The sequence below is a fragment of the Drosophila simulans genome, chromosome 3L, assembly GCF_016746395.2.
Source record: "Drosophila simulans strain w501 chromosome 3L, Prin_Dsim_3.1, whole genome shotgun sequence".
Lineage (NCBI taxonomy): Eukaryota > Metazoa > Arthropoda > Insecta > Diptera > Drosophilidae > Drosophila > Drosophila simulans.
Window position 1 is genome coordinate 21,003,467 of NC_052522.2, and position 23,599 is coordinate 21,027,065.

Sequence of the window (23,599 nt, forward strand, 5' to 3'; positions counted from 1 at the left end):
TATCCCCACGAGACACGATTATTAATTTGCAATTCCTGCTAATTGCATGAGCTTCAGGCACCCACTTACCTGCACTTTCCCCTCAGGTGTTTATTCAGCCATCCAAGCGATCGTTTAAAAACTTATTTTCACGACTAGCGAACTGAGGCACATTCCTCCACACACCCCACTGCTGTTCAAACAGATAAGCCTAGATTAGATTAGCGGTCACTGGAGCACATGGGAAACTTATTATGCTTTCCCGCTAACCAATGTGTTTTCTATGCGGCATTCTAATGGGCTAATGGGATCTTGGAATAGTTTTATATTTGCGTACTTTAGACTGGCCACTTGACTTTAAAATGGTGGGTCATGCAAATTCCTAGAATGATTCCCATTGCTCTGGCAATTAGTTCAATTTTTAGGGAAAAGTTCTGGAAGAATCTTGCCCATTCAGATCAGTTGGGTAATTAGATTCACTTACCGATTAGATAATCATTACTAAAATGTGCTACTAGATGGAGAAAGAAAATGCTTAATATATCTTGTGCATATTTATTTTGTTAATTCAACTTTACCCCTTTGCCCATTAGAAAAAAAGGTATGTCAATCATGAAAAATTTCCGAGATGTTAGATCAAAATCTTAAACTATTTATTTGCGCAGCCCCCTCTTCATTTATCACACTCGATGACGGAATCCCTATTTGGAGTTTTTAATGCCGCCCATTACATGGGAAATTATTCGCAAATTTGAATGTATATTTTGTGGCAAAGTAGAACCCACATATTTTGTAATAAAAATCAATTTGCTAGCAAACTGCCAGCCATTAAGAAGCCAACATGCCCGAAGTGGGCTCAGCTCGGCGCAGTTCAGCTCGTCAAAGTTTTTCTTGGCTCAATGATGAGGTGATGAGGCTGGCGCTTGAGAACCGATGGCTGTCATGTCGATGCATTATAAATTGTTGACATTAGCCGGCAAATCGACGGCCAGACGACGGCAATAGGTTCAATTTCGCTGATTGTACAGCATCGAGTGGAGAAGCTCGAAATGCTCGCATTTTGTTTATAAATCGTTGGCAATCTAATCGATCGGCATACTTTGGCATTTGATGCTGTGGGGTTACCGGCTAAGTGCTGTTGCTAAACTTCCTGTCTGCCGGCGGCCAAGGGGGTGGCGATTCGGTGGGTCGACCTTGACCCCGCCGCCCTTCAAAGGGAGCCCATTGTAAGGCTCGCCTGTACGAAAAGTTTCACTCTTTGCGAGCCTTTGTGCCATTGCGCATACGCCCCGTTGCTAGACTGCGTTTAACCCTTCACCGGGGTTTAGGAATTACATTTTGACACTTTCAAGCAAGCTTTTAAATAATATTAATATTTCGAAAATTACCTGGATTATTATTGTATTTTTAATCTAAAGGAAGAAATTTTAATAAAATATACTCGCTTGATCAACATTTTAATTTTATAAAGTAAACTGTAAAAAACTGCTAATATATATCAAGAATAAACTCAAAAATATTCCTCTGAAATTAAATATAAAATGCTAATTAAACTAATTGTAATACTTTGGACATTACTTTAATTATGTAATTGGAGAGAAGATTTATTTAAACACGTGAACATTTTACAGCCGAAGTGAAAGGGTTAAGCTCAATAGCAGCAGCAGGAGTTTTCCTCTTTTCATTTAGCATTTTCCTTTTGAAGCTGCACCAGAGGCCGGGTCCTAATTAAGTCGATGTTTGGCTTTCCAGCTGCGCTTTTGATGGCCAGCCCTCGATTTGGGTCTGCTCTCGATTGCTGCCCGAATTCAAAGCGAAATCCTGCCACCGAAAAAGGCGGGAGTTGCAGTGCTAGGAGCAAGGACACGCACAGCTGATAACGTGGCAAACTGGCGGCCAAATCCCAACAGGCCAAGCCGCAGATCCGCCGCTTGACAACTTCCATCGGACAGCAAATTGTTTTCTTTTCTGCGGTTTTCACTCTTAATTATGCGCAGTTAGGTGGAGTTGGCTCGGGAATTACCACGGTTTGGGCACTGGTAATGGGACCCCGGGTTCTTTGCTTGTTGGGATTCGCTGACTTTGACATTCGAGTTCAGCTTGGCTCCAGTTTTTGTTTTTTTGTTTTTTTTTCTGTCCAGACTTTTGCGAGTCGCCAGTTCATTAAACTGAAGTGTCATTCTGCGAACGTTTCATTGCCTTTTTTTTAAGTCTTTCACGGTAACGGGGCAAAGTACAGAGTTCTGAGATTGTGGTGTAATGGCAGGGGAATTTATGGATTCACGAATTTCCAGAACTCTTTTTAAGCTGACCTTAACCAATGTGGGAGCACTACCCTGGAAAGATGAATTCAAACGAAATCTAAATAGAAATACTGGTGAATGGTCTCATTCTTATTTAATGTTTATGTTTGGATAATGCTGAAATGTATAATTCTCATAGCTATAAATTTTTGCATTTCTATATCCCTAAAAAACTAAAATACGTGCTATAAACGGCTTACCTTTTTTAAAAGATCCCCCGATGACTTTATCCCCATGAATTTATTTCATTCCGTTTTCCAAATTCGCACTCATCGGGATTGCCAACACCCAAAAGTTTCGACTTTGCATGAATTACATCATAATCTGCTCGTTCGCACACCTTTAAGAGCATTAAACGCGTCGCTCTGCCCATAACAAATCGAAAAACTTTCAAATTGCTAACATGCTCGTAAAATCAGTTGTTATGGCTTCACCCAGCACCGACTACGGAATATACCCGACTCAAATCGGTGAGATATGGCACCATTATGATTGCACAGGCACAGACACTCGACGTTTTTTCTGTTTTTTCTTTTTTTTTGCTTTTTTTTGGCAGAAGAAAGCGGTGAAAAAAGTTTCGCATTTAGGCTTCGACATGCAAAATTGTCAAGAACAATAAGGCGAAACCATATAAAATATGTTTTGGGTGCGTTGCGCCAGTTCATCAGAGAATCGGAGGTGGAGACGCGCTGAAAATGCCAATTAGGCCGAAGCCAACGTCTCAAAAGCAAAAATGCACGAACAAATGCCCAAATTCATAAAAAACTTTCAAGTTTATTGTGCGCCTGGAATGCGAAATATACAAGATCATGTTGCTGGCAGAAAAAAAGAGCTAAACAAACAGAACTATAACAAGGGACCGAAAACCGGCGTTTCTTAAGACCCCTTATCATAAACGATCGTGCTCAGGAAATCAAATAAATTGTGTGGTCAGCCCGAAAGAAAACAGAAACAGAAACCCAAACAAAACAAATAAAATAGGCTTAATTTCTAGAGCCAGAACATGGAGACAATGTTGTCGCCAATCGTTTTTTACGAACTATGCTTTGGTTTTGATTTGATTGGGACAGATAAGAGAGCAAGCACCCCACAAACCCGTTTCTGGCCTACGAGGTGTTAATTATATTTCTAATTAAGCCAATCTAGTGGGTAGCGCTCAGTCATAAAGTGTGTCTTAAAGTTCAAGGAAATTAATCAACTTGGCTTATTTATCGCTGCTCCCCTGATGGATTTGGCTGCGCAGAATTAATGGTGTAATACATTAGGCCAGCTTCTTAAGACAACAGCCTCCGTGCCTCATTATAAATTCCATTGCGCCGGCAATGAAAACAACATAAATATGCAAAATGATGGCCAAGATGGCGTTGACAGAGTCGATGACGAGCCACCCGATAAGGTGAACTGTTCGCAACAGGCACTTAACCCGGCAACTGGAACAGATAATGGGTATACGGTAGTTGCGAGCAACTATGCTGTGCTGATAAGATAACCAGGTCGCAGGATTACCCTAGAATCTTATCTGGCCGCAGCAACTTTAGTCATTCGGGAAACAAGCGCTCTTAATAGAATTATATTTAAATTCTGCGAAGTAGGGGAATTACCCTAATTAGGTTTCAATATGTAGATACTGGGTGGGGGAGTCTAATTTAATTCTGTTTTTCTTTGATACATGGCTAAACTAAACACAAGTAACTTAATTCAATAAGTAGCCACAGAACCTAAAATCCCATGGATTTTATATGCTTTGCTAACTATTATTGAGTTATTATTCACACTAATTAAGTAACTATTTTAGTGATATCATTTCGATATCACTTGACCCAATACCTAAAGCTTTGGTATTAAATACATTTCCGCCAGCAATCGCAGAAGGGTTCTAACTCCATCTATCACATTTCCGGCCTTCGAGCGACTTCCTCCTCTTCGCCCTCAGACTTATGACATATGAAATTAATGTTCATTTAATATGTTTTCAATTTCAATGAAAATACCAAAAATATGCCGTAAAATTTCCGGCATAAATTGGCGGCGCCCGTGCTCATAAATCTTTTCCAGCCAGGAGAGGATGCTGCTCCTCCACGTCAACATTGCCATATAGCGGCGATACCCATTCCATAGCCATACCCAACTCCCAAATCCAGTATCGCCCCGAAGGGCTGTCCGCTATTTATGCAAATTGCAAACAATCCGAGCTTCCTCATTTCCTCCCGCCTCAAATGGAATTCATATTTGTGGCCTGTTTGTTCTTTTTCAATTAGAGTTTGGTCAATGATTTGTTATACAATTTAATGGAAAATTGATTTTGGCCCCAGGCGAAATTATAAATATATTTATGTTATCTAACCTTTTGTATTTTTTGTGGCCAAATTAGTTATTAAATAGGGAAAGCGACTGCTAAAAGGGTCTGCATTTTCGTTTAAAACGTAATTTCCCGAGTAAGTTCCATGCATGTACAAAAAGTTGGCGGAAAATTCTGCAGCAGAAGGAAGCGCGCAAATGCGAGGAAAGAAAAAATTGAAATATGTGCGCCAAGCAAAAAATGTGTTTTCCTCGCACACACTCACTTACTTACACCCCCATCCCCAACCCCCTCGTTGTTGTGCATTTATTTTTGTTAGTTTCGTTTGCTTTGTGCAGCTGCTTTGCAATTTAACTCCGACCCCCGCTCCTCCCTGGGGGAATACCCCTTTAACCCCTTGTTGCCGGCTTGCTTAGCTGCTTCGCATCGCTAATCCAGTGCGAGATATTTTCCCGCTGCTGTCGTAGATTTTTCTCGAGCATTGTTCGGCTGACTAAAAGTCATTTGTTGCAGTTGCCAACTGGCGAACTGAGAAAAAGATATATCTTTAGCGCGAAGACGGTTCATATGATGCCCCTAATTTGGGTTTGTTTAGCGGAAATGTGATATTGGGGATGACTGATTCGAAACAACAAAACATTTTGCAAAAATGACATAACTTAACATTGAGAGAATGTACTTTACATATCTTTGTTATCGTCTTCAAAGAAATTACGCACTATCAACATATCAATGATATCATTACCCAAGTCAGAACAATTGTACTAATAACCCTTTTATCTATTTCCCTTTGCAGGTAAGTTCCCAGGGCCGCCGGATAATCTTGGTAAATATTCCAGCTGACCAAACGTCATGGTATTCATGCCTCCAATTTCGTGCAACTTTTCCTTGAAACCAAAAATAAAGTATGCAATGCAACATTCGATATGCGAGCACAACAAATTGTGTTCAGTTGGCAGAAATATTTCAGCTTTTAGCATGTTGATTTTCTCGAAAACGGCGAACTACGAACAGCGAGCCGTACACCAGTGCGTATGTGGCATGCATTGCGGCGGGCACGAGGCGCATAACGCATACGCCGCGTATTGCACGCCACGCGCAATTAAGCCAAACAAAATGCGATCGCAAAGCGGTAATAAAAATAAAAATCGCAACAGCGAGAGGCGAAAAACGCGAAATAAAAATTAACACCGAGCATAAAATATTCCCAATTTAACGACGGCGTGCGCATGATAAATTTACTTGCAACGAGCTCGATAATTAATAAATATTTAGGCGAGGGGCCGCAAACACTATGCAGTCAACCACTTGACCATAATCAGTCAATCAGCCGGCAAAACGGGGACGTTGTTGTTTCACCCATTAATGAAGTTGTTGTGTTTGCTTGCGCCAGCCCACGCATATAAATATGTGCGAATCCACAGACACATAGCTATATAACGCGATACGGCGATACATAAATGCAATTGCCGCTGGCAATGGTTTCGATCCAAGCCAATTAGGCGCATCAATTTGGCTCGCTTTGCTTGTTTATCGAAGTGCAAAGCGACGGACACGAGCCACATGTCGATGTCGATGGCTAATCAGACACTTTGGGGTCATTTCCAATGCAGATTTCGGTGCGGAGTTGTCCCGGAGTTGTCGCTCATTCTCCCCCAGGGGCGAAAGCATGTCCGCAATTGTTCAATTCCCCATTAAATCCATACCCAGTTGGGACTTCAGATTCCCCTTCACTTGTTTGCCACAACCGTGCCTTCAGTTATCACCGCCGGAACAACTACGCACTTTCAATTCAGATCATCTCGCGATGCGAGTTTTCACTGCAAATACCCATTTCGTTTCACCCTTTTCCATTCATACTCGTCTGTCCATGTGGAGTAGGGTGATTCAATATGATGTTCTGTGGAGAAAAGAAAGATACACCTATGACTGTATAACCGACAGAGCATATAAGATCTTTATCCCTTACAATGAACTACTTTCCATGATAATCGCCATTAAACTACTTTCTGTTTGTGGCCTTGAATGTATTGTGAATAGAAACAATCAACAACCAAGTCAATTATGCGAAAATAAACTGACACCCTGCTGTATTTGGTGGCTCCATCGAAAAGGGGTCACCTGAATGCGTAAGATTGGCCCAGTTGAGTGGTGCACTGCGTACATATGTGGGTGGCACTGGTTGCCCCAGCAGGTCAACAATGGAGTGCCACTCAATATACAAAAACACGGCTATTCGCCGATGAATACAAACAACAGTGGCAACAAAGACCTCTGCATGGCTAACAATCGGCAAAAATGTAGAGGCTGGCTGGAAAGGAAAACAAAAAGAACGTTTTTAGAAATGGCCAGAAAGAACGTGAGGAAGGACCAAGAGGCAAATTGCTGAAATCCTTGCAGACTGAGCGGCGCCACTGGCCGGAAAGGATACGCTTGTTAGCAGCGGAAGTGGCACCCAGGATGAGAAAGAGACTGCGCCGCACAATTAGACAGAGACAGGTGGAGAGGCAGTGGGTAAGGACACCATTGTTGCCAGGACACTGTAATTAAACGCTTAATGCGATTTCACTTGCTGCTGCTGTTTTCGTTGCTGCCTCCTCTTGTTAATTGGGTCACTCGAAATGAATTTTTAGCGTTTATTCAAATAGCCGGGCATAATGAAGATGTTTTCCCTGGCTTAGCCACTTAATTGACTTTCATTGTTGTTCGCAGTGTTCCACCTGCAGCACAACTCAATTAGCTGAATGGCAAAGTTCTTGCACAACTTTCGCAGTCTGCATAATTTGTAGGTCAGCTTGCTTTGGCACAAAAGCCTCTCGAAACAATAAATTGCAGTTAAATGGTATTGCCAAAGGATTTCCCCCAGTCAAGTAGCCTGTAGCCCCGTATTTATGTGGCCAACTTCGAGCCAAGATGGCCCATTGGTCAGCTAATCAACAAGCATGTAATTAATTTAGTTCTCTGAAGGAAGTGAGAAGAGCACAATTAAATATACACACAAAAAAGTGGGCACAATATAAGTGCAGTAAATCAATTGAACCGCATTTATTCATAAATAATTATCCCTGAAATCAATTTTAAAGCTTCTTTTTGCAAGAGAGGTAATATTTAAGTGGTCTGTTCCTATAACCTTTCCTCATCAAGACTTTCACCAAAACAAAAGCGAAGTGTGCTAAATATTTCTTATTCTTTTCGTTCCTTCGGCTGTCAACATTTTGGCAATTTGATTAAGTCCAATTTGTGCGACGTTGTTCTGCCACGCCCACTCACCCACACACCAACGCAACAGCCCACCGCCCACCGAGCAGATCGGTTTATTTGCGCTCAACTTTGCAGTTAAATAAGACAACACAAATTTTCTTGCCAACTTTTCGTGTGCGTATGTGTGTGGGTGGCTGGGAAATTGTGATTCCATTAGGAAAAGTCTGCAACTCAAATGACATTTAAGTTTGTCTAAAGGGCTGGTTTTGGGAGACCGACCCGAACTCCAGGGATTGGATGCGGAAGTACTCCGTAGTTGGAGTAACCGAGACACACAGCATTTCCATGGCAAATATAATTACAAAGAAACAGAAAATGCAATTTTCCGATGCATACTTCTGGGCAATCCACCAGGAAACTCGAACACACACACACACACATATTCATGTTTCGAGACAAAATTCGGTAAACATACATGCATTTTGCAGGGATCGATTTTTAGGCCAACTGCCAGCTCGCTTGCATCAATTAGAGTGTCCAATGAATATTTCACAATTTCAATTCCGCCCAATATATAGCCATATAATTATAAACAAATTGATCCTTTTCAATACGGATTTGCCACAGGCTGACACCCGAACGCACATGGCAGTGCACTGAAAGAAAATAATCGGTCGGATCATATAATATTTAAGGGTGTAACATCTAAATGTGAAATAAACATTTTGTAAATGAATACGGCGTAACAGGACCTAAACATATATTGATATCAAGGCCATCCTTTTAGTCTTGGAAAATGTATTTTAGGAATTATTATCGAACTTCTCGATTTAGGATGCCCCTTATTTTTGCAGTGAACTGTCTGGATACCCCGCACATGCATGCTGAGCAGTTGAGCTCACTCAAACTAATCAGTTGTTTCAATATTTGCCCGAAGGCGAACAAGGACAAAAGTCATCAGGAATGGATGAGTGCGGGGGAAGGGGAACTGCAATGCAGGCAGGAAACGGAAACGAGCGGCGAAGAACAACGGAAACAGCGCAGTGCGCTGCAGATATAAGAGCTACTACCTCGTCCTCTACCTTCAGTCACCTGCCACGCCCTCCACCCACCTGCCACCCCCATCTCCCACATGTCGATTAGGAAAGAGTGAAAAGTGGAGGACACTCAGCCAAAGGCTAATTGATTTTCTCGCACTCGCACAACTCGCAGTTGCATCACCAAAACACATTTTCCATGTTCTCGCCCGCAGATCTTTTGAGTTTTGTCTTGCCTTATCGCGAGGGTCCCCCTTTCAGCACTCTTTTGTTGACTTAAATTCGTTTGCATAAAATGCGGCTAATTAAAACTTATGAAACGGCCGAGAAAATAGGCAAAAACGGTTAACGCAAAGCGTAGGCATCCGCCTGAAAAGTACCAAGAAAAAAAAAGGTGCATAAAAAAGGCAAAGACCGACTTCATTTAAGGAAAAACTTATTGAATTTTCATGAACTTTTACGCCCAAAAGAGCGGCTGACTTTGGAAAAAAAGAAAATGGTGAAAAATGTGCCTATCGACAAAGATACCCTTTAAGCAAAGTGGGTTTTGAAAATAGTTTATAAAATTGTGGAAATAGTTTAAAAGACTTTCACTGATAAAATATAATATATAACATGAATCCAAGAGCGTATGATTATAAATTATATTTGTATAGAGATAGTTAAAATGTATCTCAGGTTAGAATGCATAATAATTTGGAATACAGTTCATTTTGGTTCTGCGAAGTCAAAAGTGTGTAATCCTAGAAACTTTTACCAGAATCCCTTAAATCCCAACATGTCCAAGTTATTTAATCTCAGAAAGGAAATTTCATACGTTTCTACACTCCAGGCATTTCCGGTTGGCCAAAGTGCCATCGCTCATTGTGAGTGGAACAAACATAATGTCGTTACCGCACTCGACTCGCTTTTTGCCAACTTTTTTCACAGGACAACAGACGGCTGTGCAAATGAGTAATAATAAAAGCCAAAACTCTTGAGCTGTTAATGCTCGCGCATTTAAATAAAAACCCCGAAAAGGCGGCACAAAAAAGGGAATCCGGAGTACAGAATCCAGGGGGAAGTGGAATAAGTCGCACAAAAAGCGATGGAGTGACGTGCCACGCCCTTTTAGGCTGCCTTTGGCCACCAGGCATAATCAACTGGCGGCTGCTTAAGTTATAATTTTATTTTTTCGTGCATTTTTTCCTGCCCCCGTTTGCAATGCTAATGTTCCATTAAAGATGCCGCAAAACTTCTCATGGTCCAGAAGTGTGAGGTTTTGCCATAAACAAATCCAGAGTGTTTCTTGCAAGGCTATTGCATAAATATCCCGAACTTACGGCCCATAAAAATCAATTCCCCCACATCAGCGAGGGAGCAGTTCAGTTCTTTTCTGGACTCGTCTTTGTTTATTTGCATTTCCTGCCCCGACAAAACGGAAGTTCGCATGTCAGTCGCTGGGTAGCTGGATGATCATAAAATCAGCCAAAGGCCAGCCGCAAAACTTCTCTTATTTACGGGTGTATGTATTCATGGGTATATTCGCAACCCCGAAACATATAAAACTCACAGCCCAGGGCTTTACTTAGCGAAATGGGCAGAGTACTTGCGCCGGCTGGCCGTGAATAATTTCTAACATTTATGATTAAGGTCGTGGCGAAGGCATTCGAATGATTCTAATCTTAGGTATATACTCCCGACATTTCTTGGCGATCATTAAAAACCAAAAAACACTTAAAGACTGACAACAAAGTGATGTGCACTAATGTTCCTGCTGACACAGAGACAAGATGAATAAATTTAGAAATATATTCCATTTGATTCTAGATGAGTAACTCAAAAGTGGCATGATACGTATATGCTTTAATCTATTTCTTTACCCATTTCGTCAGTTTCTATTTTCAGTTTATGTTTTCAAATTTCACTCGTTTCAAGAAAACATTAAAGCGCCAAATAATTAGATACATACAGTGTGCAGAGTGTACATTAATTTAAATTCTTTCTTTTTTGGCACTACCAACCGCAAACATTCTAGCCACTATAAATACAGTTTTCAGATAAGCCTTAAGGCTTTTCGCCATAATTTAGTGGGCTAATTGGTTCACACTTTTATTTTCCGCTGTAGTTTTCCTCAGTTTTGGGGTAAACATTTGTATTTGTTTTCTGCTCTTTGTGAGAAACGAGAAGCGTGCCAATTTTCTTGGCAACTTTCCTCTGTATTTTTAGATGTAAATTAGTCATACCAAACGCAATTCGAGACTCAGACGTTTTCCATTTAAAAATATTTAAAAGAGATAGAAGGGCAAAGCAAACACTTGTTGCGAAAGGCTTCCCTCGAACCTAATTGAAAATTAATTGTTTCTTCAGATACTTTCGGCTGTTTTCGAGGCTATTTAGCTGGCGTTTCCAAGAATGCCGGGGATTATTCAAAATTTATGCCAACTGTCATCCATTAGGCCTTCGTTTATGTCACAGTTTCTCTTGCTTACTTTTAATTTATTCACATCAAAAGTTTTTTGATTTAATTGTAGCTTTCTCGTGTTTATGCTTCGATTTTATTTCGCCGTTGTACTTTTTCCGAGAAATTGTATTTTTGGTTTTATTGCCGAGCATTGATACATTATATTGACTGAATGATTGATGATTAAGCGGTTTGCTGAAATGCAGAAACATGAACTACGTCAAGAAATACAAAAGCCCGAATTGAACATTTAGCTGCTCTGCAGACCATGGCCATTATTTTTCAAGTACAACTTTTTGCTTTCCACATTTATTCAAAATTATGCGACACCTGAGATTAAAGTGGATAAGTTGTCACAAGAATTCCAGCAGCTGTCAAATAAGTTGGAAAATATGTCAACTGCATGTGCGAGGCTCTGAATTCTGATGCCTGTGAATTGGCCAACATGATTGATGTTTTTTCCCGGATGACATAGACAGGGTGATCGAAAAAGAACATTTCCATTTATTTAAGAGTACACGTATGGTAGTTTTCATTTTTGTTGGCCAACCGTGTGTGGAGGCCTTTAATACTTTGAAGAACAATTGGATTTGGTTGCGTTTAATTTGCAAAATTGATGGCATTCGACGTTTACTTTGTGCAATCAACAGGCTCAATGCAATTTTAATGCATTAACCGAATTAAATAAGCCAGCTCGAAAGTGATTCAATTAATCTGCGTATAAAAAATGCATTTTCCATTTATTTAAACACTCGGCGCAAATGGGAAATGCACAAATACCGACCACAACAAAAGGTCGAGCGCAATTAGCCGAGCCATAAATATATATCCAATTCAGGGACAGATGCCGTGACATCCAGCAAAGATGTACCACAGGGCGTATAAATAAATAATATTCGAGAACAAAATCCATTCCCCGGAACAAATGGAGCGACTGGGGGAAAAAGTGTCTGAAAATACATTTTCAAGTTCAGGCCAACGGAATCGACTCGAAAATAGCAACGGCCAAAGGTCATGGGGCATTCCAATGCCAAAACGGCTGGTTAGGTGGTTGGGTGGGTGGTTTTCGGGTGTATTTGGGGTGGGTCATGTTCATCTGTGCACCGCCGAGCGCCAACGGTAAAAGTCCCCTTGGAGTGCACCGCAAATTGAATGCAAATTCGTAAACGTGCCATCCCACGTGTGGCAAGCAGTTGAGCGCTGGTTTTTGGGTGGCGCAACAAATGGGTGGAAGTGGGTGATAGTGGGTGGGGGTGGCTGGAGGTTAGTGCTTCATTGAGAGGTGCTGGCTCAACTAGTCAACTGTCTGGGAGACTTGGGGAATTGCTTTGAGAGTAACAATAAAATAAGTTGAATGCAATAAATCCAAAGTTTTCCGCTTTTAGCAAAAAATTATGCTGTACATTGCACTTTCTAATTTAGTCTGTCTATATTTTTATACCAACAACATTAAAAATACTTTAAATTGTTAACCAACTTTACGGAAAACACTGGTTTTTATATTTAGAAGTCAATTAAATGTTTTAACAACGGGACTGAAAATATACATAATATGTATTTATTTAAATACCTAATTTTTTCGTTCAAGCTTTTAATACTTTTGATTTGTTGCCACACAACTTTTAAAATGATGGGAAGAATACAGAATGCACTTGGCAGTCATTCCATCGTCTCGTGAATCGATTGCATCAACTAATCCTCCGTCCCCAGAGTTTCCCCAACCTTTCTCCATTTTAGAAATGAAAGTTTGTGCTGACCCGAAATGCATTTTCCACTTGGAAACTGTCCGTTCAATGGATGTGTTTGCGGATATTTTCAAATGATTCAAATTTATGACCTGTTGCTGGCATTATTTTCATGCCGATGACAGGCCTCCCAGTTGATGTTGTTTTGTATTCTGGTTATTGTGGTTGCTTGGCGGGCCTAGGCTTGACAAGATAAAGCGGCAGCCATATGGAAAATATTTCAAAGAAAGATTGCCAAATGCTGATAAGAGCCGCACTGAATCCGACCGCCACGAACTCCACGAAACCATTTCAAATTGATTAGAGAGGGAGCGAGAGGGCCGAAGGCGGCAGAAAGAGACGGGAGCATGGAGCCAGCGGAGCATCGTCTGCGATAAGCATTTAAGATAGCATCGAGCCATTAAAGACCCAGATCGCAGGGGCCAACTCAGGGGGTCCCAAAACAGCCAAATCCCCTGGATTTTATAATAGGAATTATTCTACATTCACATTATTTATAATTGTTACAGCTAATTGTTGTAGACTTAAAACTGGCTACAACCTAGCAACCTTTAAAGGTTTCAAGTTACATTAATCTGAAATGAAAAATGACGTTTTTCCGAAACCCCTCTCAAATATTTTCAAACATCGCCTCTGATACCTGCTCCTACTACTTACCGCCATAAATCTTTTGAAGTAATTTGTGGCTGGGGCAGGCTGTCTTTCTGCTTCTGACACAATAAGAAACCGATTTGGCAGATTGCGGAAATTCAGCTTGCCACCTGAAGTGGAGCACTTGGGTGACCCTCGAGCGGGAAATCCGAGATGCGCGAAAAGCTGCGCCTGCGCCTTCTGCCCTTGCCGTTTGTTGCATGCCCCATTCAAGGCTGCTTGGCCATTAGATCCATTATACACTTTGTTTGGTTCCATAGTACCGCACTGCCATTGTTCGGCAGCTCCGACATTGTTCCAGACAGCTTGCCGCGAGCTCTTGAGCCAACTCTGTTGTGATTATGAAATGATTTCCAGCCACTTTTTGCCTGGCAAATGAACTTGCTTTCATTGCCACGGAGTGCCAGACATCGGAGTACATATCTTTCGGTTTGTGGATGGGTGAAACTGCTTAGAATGCATAAACAGCATAAAGACAGGCTAATGAGACAGGCTCCTGACGGAAGTCGGGCCAAGAAGATATATCTCTGTAGGAGACTTGCATTCGCTACTTTGACATGCTAAGATATCTGCACGCTGGCACGTTTCTGGCATTATAAACACATTAGGTATTCGCAAAACATTTTCATTTGCCGATGACTGGGCGAGCGCGGGGATGCAGGGGGCTCCTCTGCTTTTCCTTTCCAGCAGACAAGGTATATTAATTCAATTCGAAATGCATTTTCGCCGAAATTGCTGCCTTTTGCGCCAAGAGCGCCGTGAGCGAGGGCCAACAAAAATTTGCATAATTGCGTGTTGTCAGAGAGGCGAAATCGACAGGTGAACCAGGCAGAGGAAGATGTAATTGCATCCTCTTTGGCAAGTTGGCACTGGCGCAATCAAATTCAATCAATTTAATTAAGCCGAAACGGGGGCGTGGCTGCAGCACATTTCGAAATAGAAGAGTAGGCATGGCGTATACGCAATTCGCTTTATTTTTAACACGTTACGCACGTAGAGCGATGCTAAAAATATAATCGCGTATACACTTGTCTTTATATAGCCGCCATAATATCGAGTAACACACGCGTAGCACACACGCACAAAAGCGGGAAAGTCGGAAAAGTCGGGAAGGGGGGAAAAGCTGGCCAGAAAAGGAAGTGAGCTTCCCTAGTGGCCTGGCTACATAATAAAGCGGCCATAAAGCAACAGAACGTGCTAACAACACGTACAAATGGGCCAAAAGGGATGTGGCTTCGGTCCGCACAGTTCTTCTATTTCGGCTGCTGTTTGGCAAACGCAAACTATTTCGGAGAAAAGTCATTTGATAAAAATTTGTAGGAATGATAAGAATGCTGGCTTTTCAAATTATTACTTTTTTTTAGTTTTTGGGCCTTTTGGTCACATTTTTATAGGCCACTTTTATCTAATAACATTGTAATTTGCTTAAAAAAAATGTAACATAAGTGATGTCTGCTTAAACCCTTAAAATAAATATGTGTTACAGAGAATTCCCACCTTTATCAACTTTTTTACAAATGAACCAAATTTTTGTAATAAGTAAGTGGCCCAGATCCCGACAGTTTCTTTTGGAAGTCATCGCTGAATATGAGTTCTTTTTCTTTTTCGCCACCCATCATATAAATATTCCAAGTTAAAGTTTTCGGGAAGGTCCCTGACAGGGGATGAGGTTCTGCAGTGGCTATGGGCCGCAGAAATTTGTAATTCCCAAACGAGGCAAGGGCGCATTCTCATGCTAAACACGAACCAAGAGCGATTTACTGGCACTTTTGCCATATTTCCTTCGCCTTTCCTCCGCCCAACTCCATATTTTCCGGAGTATGTGTGTCAAAAAGCAGACAACATAAATAACACAAGTCGCAAGAGAAGAAAAGATGCCCAACAAGGGCACAAAAATAAAACACGTGGAAAAAAAATGTTTTTTTTTTCCCTAAGCCGCTTGATAATAAAAATCAAATAAGGCCGTGGCAAGTCGAAGAAATGACTGAAACCGCAATGCAAAAGAAAGTGAGACCGAGCAAAAGGCAGTGGAAAGTACATTTTCACACACGCCGCGCTCAAAGGAGAAAGAAAAACCATGAAAATAAAGGCAGGAAAACACGTAAATAAATAAGAAGCGTGAACTTGAATTGATTTGCTTAAGAGAGCCCAACGAAACTCCCCCTTGTTTAGGCGTAAAAAAACATCATAATTATAACGAGGTAGCAATTTGTTTGGTTTCGCCCAGCCAGCGGGGCGTATGAGCAATATGCGAGCAAGAAGCATTTTTATGGCACACACGGGCATCAAATTTAAAGCGAATGCCAAGAGAAAAAGGTTAAATGCAGCTGTAAAAATTCAACGACAGTCGCTTGTAGGGCTGTGAAAAAAGATTTATGAAAAATTGGCTTTTGTTGTTATGGCTGTTATGTCGTCGTTGCTGGCCCTGTTGTTGTTGTGGCTCCTATGCGTCGAGGGGCTGCACAAGTAAACAAGATAACATGGTCGAAACACACGCACGCACACACACTCGAAACGAATCGAAACTTACACACACGCAGAGAAAAGCCCGCGAACGGAAATGAAAATGTGAACTTTTGACAGAACTCGCCTTTTTTGCCATCGCCACACGACCTTCTCCGTTCGTTAGGATATCCGCTTTTTGCCCCGGCCGCATTTTTATCAACTAGCATAAATAAATCAGAAACTATATGCCCTGAGGTCAAAAAGGTTTATCCGCATGCATGCACAGCGAAAACGGGGGCTATTATGAAAAATAAAAACCAAATTCGAAAATTTCGTTAGAAGTGGTTGAGATTTACTCGGGATCCAAAAAAATAGTGATAGTGTATTCTTTGTTTTACTCATGAAGGCAGCTTAAAAAACATGATAATAAAATATTGCTTTCCTAATAGAATAGAATAGAAATAAATAAGTTTTCTAATTGATTTTTGTATGTAGAGCAATACATTTTTCCAGTGGCAAGTAATAAATGTATCATCCTAAAATATCATCTTTTCTGCAGCCTCACAAAGAACTGAAAACATAGAATAGCAAAATAATAATCAAAGCAGCCATAATTTTCATTCTCGTTTTCATGTTGAATTGAATTCTATCCGTAGACCGCAAAATAAACAAAGATGCCAAAGCAATTTTGTGGCCAATGGAAATCACAACAAACACATTGCTGGTTTTTATGCATAGATAAATGCACATTGGCTAACCTGGGTTAACTGGGTTAAAATGACAAACGCAATTGGGAACGGCCACAAAAAAAAAGCAGCACATTTTTGTTGGCCTTACTCGACATGGCTTCTCTTTCTTTCTTTTAGACATGTTTTCCCACATAAATGTAATTTTATTTTTATCGGTCTTTCACAAATTTGTGTACCGTTGTTGCTCATGTTTATGTTTATGCATTTTAATGGCACAGTAACAACAGCCAGGAAAACTCGGAAAATTTGGCAAGTGAAAAGCGGGCTGCAAGCAGCCGGCGTTTGCCAGCTGTCTGATCTCTGGCCCCCCAAAATAAAACTGACCCACCCCGACCCTGGCACAATATCAAAGTCAAATTGGGCGTAAAATTCTGATGTTGCCTGTGCCAAATAAAACCATCATCGTCGTCGGCGAAAAATGTTGAGACCAATCCGAAGCTGATGACTAAATGATGAGCCAAATGATGGGCAGAAAAGGGCCAGCGTCTCGGGAATGTGGAGCAAGTGCGTCATGTTTCCAGCTCATTAGACTTATTTATTGAATACATTTTGAGAATCCAAATTTAACTGGCAAAGCTCTTGATTTATTCTGGCTAAAACAAATAGCGCACAAACGTTTTTGCAGAACGCTCAATGGAATATATCATTTGAAAACAGGTATTTTAAGCATATAAAATGTATATTGCAATAGCAGTCATTAAATATTAAGCGTGTTATAAAAAAACTTCGTTTTCCGTGATTATTGGCAGTTTTATTAAGGGCTATAAATGTTATGGAAAAACTGGTAGTACCTTAACTACTAACAACCAGTTGACATATAACTCTGTAATGGTTATACCTACCGGAATGTAAAAAACGACAGTGGCTCTACTTATTGATTATTGCCACGACTCTTTCCCTGTAATTAGTTTTCCGAGTGATTGTGCTCGTTGCCCGGAATTATTAGCTTGTCATCCAGGGAGATTCCGCCCCATCCAAACATCACCCAGCATCTCTAATTGCATTCAATATGCCCCCCTTCCCCTGATTCTAAACCCTTCCAATCACCAGATAAAATTTCAAGCGACTGAGAATAGTACCCTTCAGGGGAAGATAAGAGGAGGAGGCAAATCCCCTGTAATCCCAGCCAGGCGAAGAAATCACAGTCACAATCCTTTGGCTACGGACGCTTTGGACGCAGTGTCGCCCGCTCGATGGCGAGAAGTTCGGTCGAAAGTTGTTGAAAAATTGCAAACGTTAATCAAAGTTAAGCGGCGCAGAGCAGACGACGCGATGCCGACGTCAAAGTTAATTAAATTACAAAGTTATTTAATACTTTGGAATCGCAGGCGTTCGCCAGAAGCAGCAGGAGGAGCATCTGCTGCTACAGCCGGCGCAGGACCTCTTGCTCCTTCGAACTCCTGCAGCATCATCGCAACGTGTGGCAGTATTTAATGAAATGTAATTGAAATAAATTAATTTTTTTTCACACTTTATTCCGTGGAGTAGCTCGGTCTGGCAATGGAAACATTTCGTGTGCTTTTCACCTCATCCTGAGCTGCAGTTTAATTCGGTTTTTCAATCCCTAGTCCGCCTGGACTGCAGCGCTCCTCCATTTCCACGTCTTCGTCTTCGAAATTTCCAGGGGATGGGCGTGAACTGTGTAACTTGGGTTTCTCCAAGAAACGGCAGTCGAGGGCTGTCGGGATCAAAGTTGTTATGACTATGTGAAAGTGATGGCTGCGTAATGAAATAAGCTCGGCCAGGCAAAAGCGATCAAAAGTGTTAAATGTTCCACTTCGGTTGCTCAGTGGATTCTCTAGGTTATTAAATTCGATGGTTTTTTTGTCACCTGTCTGCTCTGTCTTACGTAAAATGTCATATAATGGCTGTGTAAAAGCGTTTCATGCAGCAATATTACTAGGTATGTATAGTAATTAAATACCTTTATGGGTTATCACCTCGATGGGAGCATAGATGTCCGTATCAAAGACCTCATTTCTCGGCATCAGGGCGTCCGAATAAGGAAGTTTCTTGGGCAGACCCAAATCCAAAACGTGGCCACTTCCATCGCGTTGGGTTTCTTCGAACAGCGATATATTGGGGTTGCACCTCAGGTAGTATTGATTTAAAGCCTTTTGGGTGCTCAGCTCATTCTCGGCATGGCGATTCCTGATGGCCACATAGCTGCGATCCGTGACCTTCTCAATGGGCGAATTCTTATAGGTGTGCGCCCCTGGAAATGGTGGCAAATAGTCCGGAATGTACGCGGTGGAGGCCAATACCATGGCCTTTGTGGAGCTCAGTATGGGTGGTGGTCCACTGTGAAAGTCCTGGTCTTGTGTCTCCGGTGCTTTACACTCAACCAAGGCCAACGAATCCGGTTGACCCTCGTACATGGCCTTGAGCTCGCCCACCCTGATGTTCATCCGCATGAAGGTGCGCTCCAGATCAAAGTAGCTGGGTGCACAGCGACCGGCGTGATTGGACCAATTGGTGGTCCGATTGGCAATCTCACGGAATCCTCGAGGGAAGCGTTGATTAACAATACCATTGACATGGAATGAATTTTCTTCTAGCTACTTACTGCCACGCAAAAGTTCCAGCATCGACTGACGCAGTACGTCGTCGACCACCTCACAGTTCTTGGATGCCAGCAAATTGTCCAGCACTGTGGACAAGACCTCGTCGTAGGTATTCATTTTTGGGCAAATCACTTGACTCGACTGATTGTAAAACGAAGTGTCATAGACTGGCAGGGCGAAAAGTTTATCGACGATAACTTTTTGACATTTGATTAATTTGGTTCAGGATTGCCAATCTCATTTTTATCAAACATCTAAAACAACAAACGTGTAATATTTTAATTATATTTCAAGGAATCCATTTTCATTTATTTTGATGTATTTCCAAAAATTAGCATATAAATTTCCATATAACAGTTTATAGCATAACAGCCTAAACTGTTTACACAATCTTTCCAAAAGGCTGAGCACTAAAGACCAGCAGCTAACTACCGATTGGGAACTATCCGCACCACTCCCCTAAAACTAATTATAATATTTTCGCCTTTTGCGATCGCGACCTACTGCAAACGACTCGGCACATAGAGACTCGTATCTTGAGCATCTCTCCTAATGAGTTATGCAAATATTTACAGCCGTATGAATGGGTTCCAAGAAAACCAAAGTGGGAGCCATTGTTTGTCCGATGACAAATTCTCCAGACTCCGTCATAGACTAGCCAAAACGTGAGCCATAATCAGTCATAAGCCGAATAACAACAACAAGAAACGGCGCGAAAAGAGAATGGAGAACGGAAAACTGGGGGGAAATGGAAAAATCCAAGCACGAGGTCACTGTGTCAGAGTGGAAAAACTACTTTAGATGCAGACAGATTCGCGTTTGCGACGCCCAAGAGGCTGCTGCAATTGAACAAATTGTACCTCCTTCCAGAGTCCCTCCCCCATCATATCCCCACTTTTTATTTTTACGATCCCATCATGATGATGTAGATGATGGGGATTATGTTGGCGGTCGTGCATTGTGGGCGTTCCGTGGCTGACATTTGTACAAAGAACTCGCCCGTATCTATCTGGGATCTAATGTTTTTGCCTCCAAGCGCTACCGTTTACGGCGCACAGAGAAAAAAATCTCTGCTCAATTGAAAACTTGTTGTTTATTAATTATCTATAGTACAATAAAAAATAATAAAGTTCCAAGTCGTAACCGAAAATTCCATCAAGTTTTTTTAATACTCAAATAGATAAATTGTTTTCAAATTGCGTTATAAAAACGTAGCTTTTTCGTAAAAAAAAAACAAGGGAAACGCAATTAGATACTCGTTGTTTAGCTAATAAGCTGAAAAATAATGAATACACATATATATTTCGCCGCGTGACAGTTTTAAGTGGTTTGTTGCCTTTAGAGTGGGGGTGGCCAAAAGATTTTCGGCATTCCGATAGTAACTGGCAAGACAAATAATAAAATTGAAAATAATGCCATGTTTCAAAATTGTGGGCATGACAGTTTTGAGCGTTAAACTGGGCGTGAAAATCTTCTTCAAGCTTCCTGTGCGTCTATGTTAGAAGAATCTGCATGCGTTACTTTCTTAACTTTTTTAGATTTTATAGCTCCTGAGATCTCGACGTTCATACGGACAGACATACGGACAGTCCAACATGGTCTGATTATCTGGCCTAGTAATTCTGATCAATCCTATATCCTGAATACTATATATTTTAAAACGGATAAAACGGATAAATACGATTTTTTTTTCTGTTGCAAAGATTAAATGCAATCTGCTTTCTAGACACTATTTTTTCTTTTCTTTTTAATTTATGCCATCGCAACTGCGGTTGCGCCCATTGTCGCATAAATTTATTCTTAATTAACAAGAATGAGGAGCACATCCCGACATGCCGACGACGAGCGATTTGCAGGTTGTTTGCCCAGATGACAAACAAAATAATTGCTGCAATTTAGCCACCACCAGCCAAGATCCAAACAGCGGAGTATTTGTATCCGAGTACATATATGCACATAGGGGAAGTGCAGTCGGCGCAAATTGAGCTGTCTTGGGCTAATTCAAACGATTAATTCGATAAGCTTACAGCTCAAATCGGCAAACAGAAAGACGAACGACGGTTGGACAAACTGGCAGCCAATTGATTGAGCAGTCGATTGCGATTGCTAGGGAAGTCTGTGGCCAAAGGCCCGGTGCAAATTGCCGCGTCGGCTGGTTTGGAGTACAAAGCACCACAAATTGTTCCAGTTTCCGAGGCGCAGATAAATCTATTGAGATATCGGTACCCGGTTCCTCCATCCATCGCCTCGTTCCTCATCGCAGATGCACTTTTGCTGGACCGTTAGGCCCACGCAGGCCAAATGCATCTTGGCGAGAACTGTCTGGATTTCATAGAGCTTGTGGCACGATCTTCCGGAGAACTGTTGCCTCAAAGCAATCACTTGACGGAGGGCATAATCTTTATGGCAGGCCAATGAGGGAACTTTTCGACAGGTTGAGCCACGTCCCGAAATTAAGGGATTAGAGGTTAACGGAACTAGTTGAACTAGTGACCTCTGCAAATTACAGTTTTCATGATTACAGAGTTTAATAGAAAGTCAAATAACTAAATACAACTATTTTGTAAGAAAAACATTTTAAAGATACCTTAATTATCATAAATTTACAAAGATATGTCCAAAAGAATGCAAATTGTCACTGATTGGCGTTCTTTTTTTGATAATGACCACTTAGTTAAGGCCTCCTTACAATCTTCTGGATCGAAGACAATCAAAAGCAGGCATTCGCACGACTTTTTGCCGGCCAAACAAATCGCTAATGGCACAATCAATGCAAAATTGCGTAATTAAAGCCAGATGGCGATCGGTTTGGGCCACATTTGATTTTGATCAATGGCCAGCAGTCAGCCCACGGAAGCCAATTTACCAAAGACACAAAGCGCGTTCGTCGTCAACCCGTCAAGTTGTGTTAAATTGTATAATGACTACAGCACTAACAATAACAATTATTGTAAGTTATTGTATCGCAAAGGGGAAACGAGTTTGGATGACCAACAGGTGCCACATTCAGCCTGCATTTTTAATACTTGGAGTGGGAATGGGGACATCGGTTAACTCCAATCTTTAAGTACTTACAAATGGGCCATGTGCAAGTAGTGACGGAATCAGTGAGCAAATTTTGATAAATCGCCCTCTTATCTTATCAACCTAAAAAAACAGTTTGTGACATGACTGAAAATAGGTTATAACCATATTTGCCCAAGCCTCTCACTGATTTTTGTGAAACCCATAAAAGTTTTTACACTCGGTTGAGTTTCTGGAATTTTTCAAGTACTTATTGCGAGAAGTACATAAAAGTTCAACGCTCTGGAAATCATTTTTTGGTCGGGCTTAGTTGTAGTTTTGCTAATGCAGAAGCAGTAAAATCTTAAAACAAAATATTATATTTTATAATCTGTCTTCGGCAGATTTAAGCTTTTAAAAACCACTCGAACAAAAACTATTTTTAGTCACTGTTTGTTCTTCGGATATTATTAGGCCACTTGCACTTTGCAAGTTCTGTAGTTGACTTCTTTGCACTTCGACATTTGTCAGTTGAAAAACTTTTACACAAATAAAAGTTGTTTGCATTTTCACCCAACTCTGACAACGTTTCCTTGTACTTTACTAAACGTGGGGCTATGCAAATCGAATAGAAGAGATTGGGGTAGTTAAACAGACAATGTTGCAATTTAGCCTTTTATGAAGTTGACAAAGTAATTTTGCAGCAGACTCACTTTCGTGTTTTCATGTTCGGCACTGCCCAACTAATCATAGGCCAGGTTGGTATATCTTTGTATCTGAAATGAAAGGAAACGCGAAGATAGCAATCGAAATGACTTTATTACTCTCAATTGACACAATTTGGAGGCTACGCCTGTTTTTCATTTTTGGATTGACCAAATTGAAATTTATTGGCGAAACAAAAGGCGAATTATGTCGAACGGAATTTAATAAATTATCAATTCTAGTGAGGCTACATGTGCAAAATTGGGAATTAAAAGCGGTCTGCGAAGCTCGTGGCACATTTAATAATTCAATTGTCTTTTCCCGAAACGAGGCAAGCGTCTGACCCGATTTCGATTCGATTTAAATTCAAATCAACTTTTCAAAGCTGGCGGCAAATTTATGCAGTTTGAGGTTCCCCATCTACTTTGTGCTCATCCGTTCCCCCAGAAGCCACACAAAAATGCAAAATATGTGC

General features: G+C 41.1%; 2 protein-coding genes and 1 long non-coding RNA gene across 5 annotated transcripts in view; 1 reads left to right on the top strand and 2 right to left on the bottom strand.

Moving 5' to 3' along the window:
- The window catches only part of LOC6738994 (trichohyalin), a 41,839-nt gene that overhangs the window by 4,398 nt on the left and 13,842 nt on the right, over positions 1-23,599 (top strand). The gene's annotated exons all lie outside the window — the stretch shown is intronic.
- Positions 1,533-3,129, bottom strand: LOC123327222. The gene is made up of 2 exons (XR_006541785.1): positions 2,483-3,129; positions 1,533-2,315 (listed from the first exon to the last, which is right to left on the bottom strand). It is a non-coding gene; the product is annotated as an uncharacterized LOC123327222 (long non-coding RNA).
- On the bottom strand, positions 18,301-19,609 carry LOC6738993 (transcription initiation factor TFIID subunit 8). The gene is made up of 3 exons (XM_002085752.4): positions 19,419-19,609; positions 18,777-19,355; positions 18,301-18,530 (listed from the first exon to the last, which is right to left on the bottom strand). The coding sequence occupies exons 1-3, from the start codon at positions 19,531-19,533 to the stop codon at positions 18,397-18,399; spliced, it is 828 nt and encodes a 275-aa protein (XP_002085788.1). The 5' UTR covers positions 19,534-19,609; the 3' UTR covers positions 18,301-18,396.

What these genes read in the sequence shown, in the direction of transcription:
- LOC6738993 (XM_002085752.4), bottom strand. Translation starts at nt 19,533, where the DNA reads ATGAATACCTACGACGAGGTCTTGTCCACAGTGCTGGACAATTTGCTG. An exon ending in GCTGGAACTTTTGCGTGGCA is followed by an intron (nt 19,356 to 19,418) that starts GTAAGTAGCTAG and finishes GCTTCCCTCGAG; the next exon opens with GATTCCGTGAGATTGCCAAT. An exon ending in CGAGGTGATAACCCATAAAG is followed by an intron (nt 18,531 to 18,776) that starts GTATTTAATTAC and finishes TGATCCCGACAG; the next exon opens with CCCTCGACTGCCGTTTCTTG.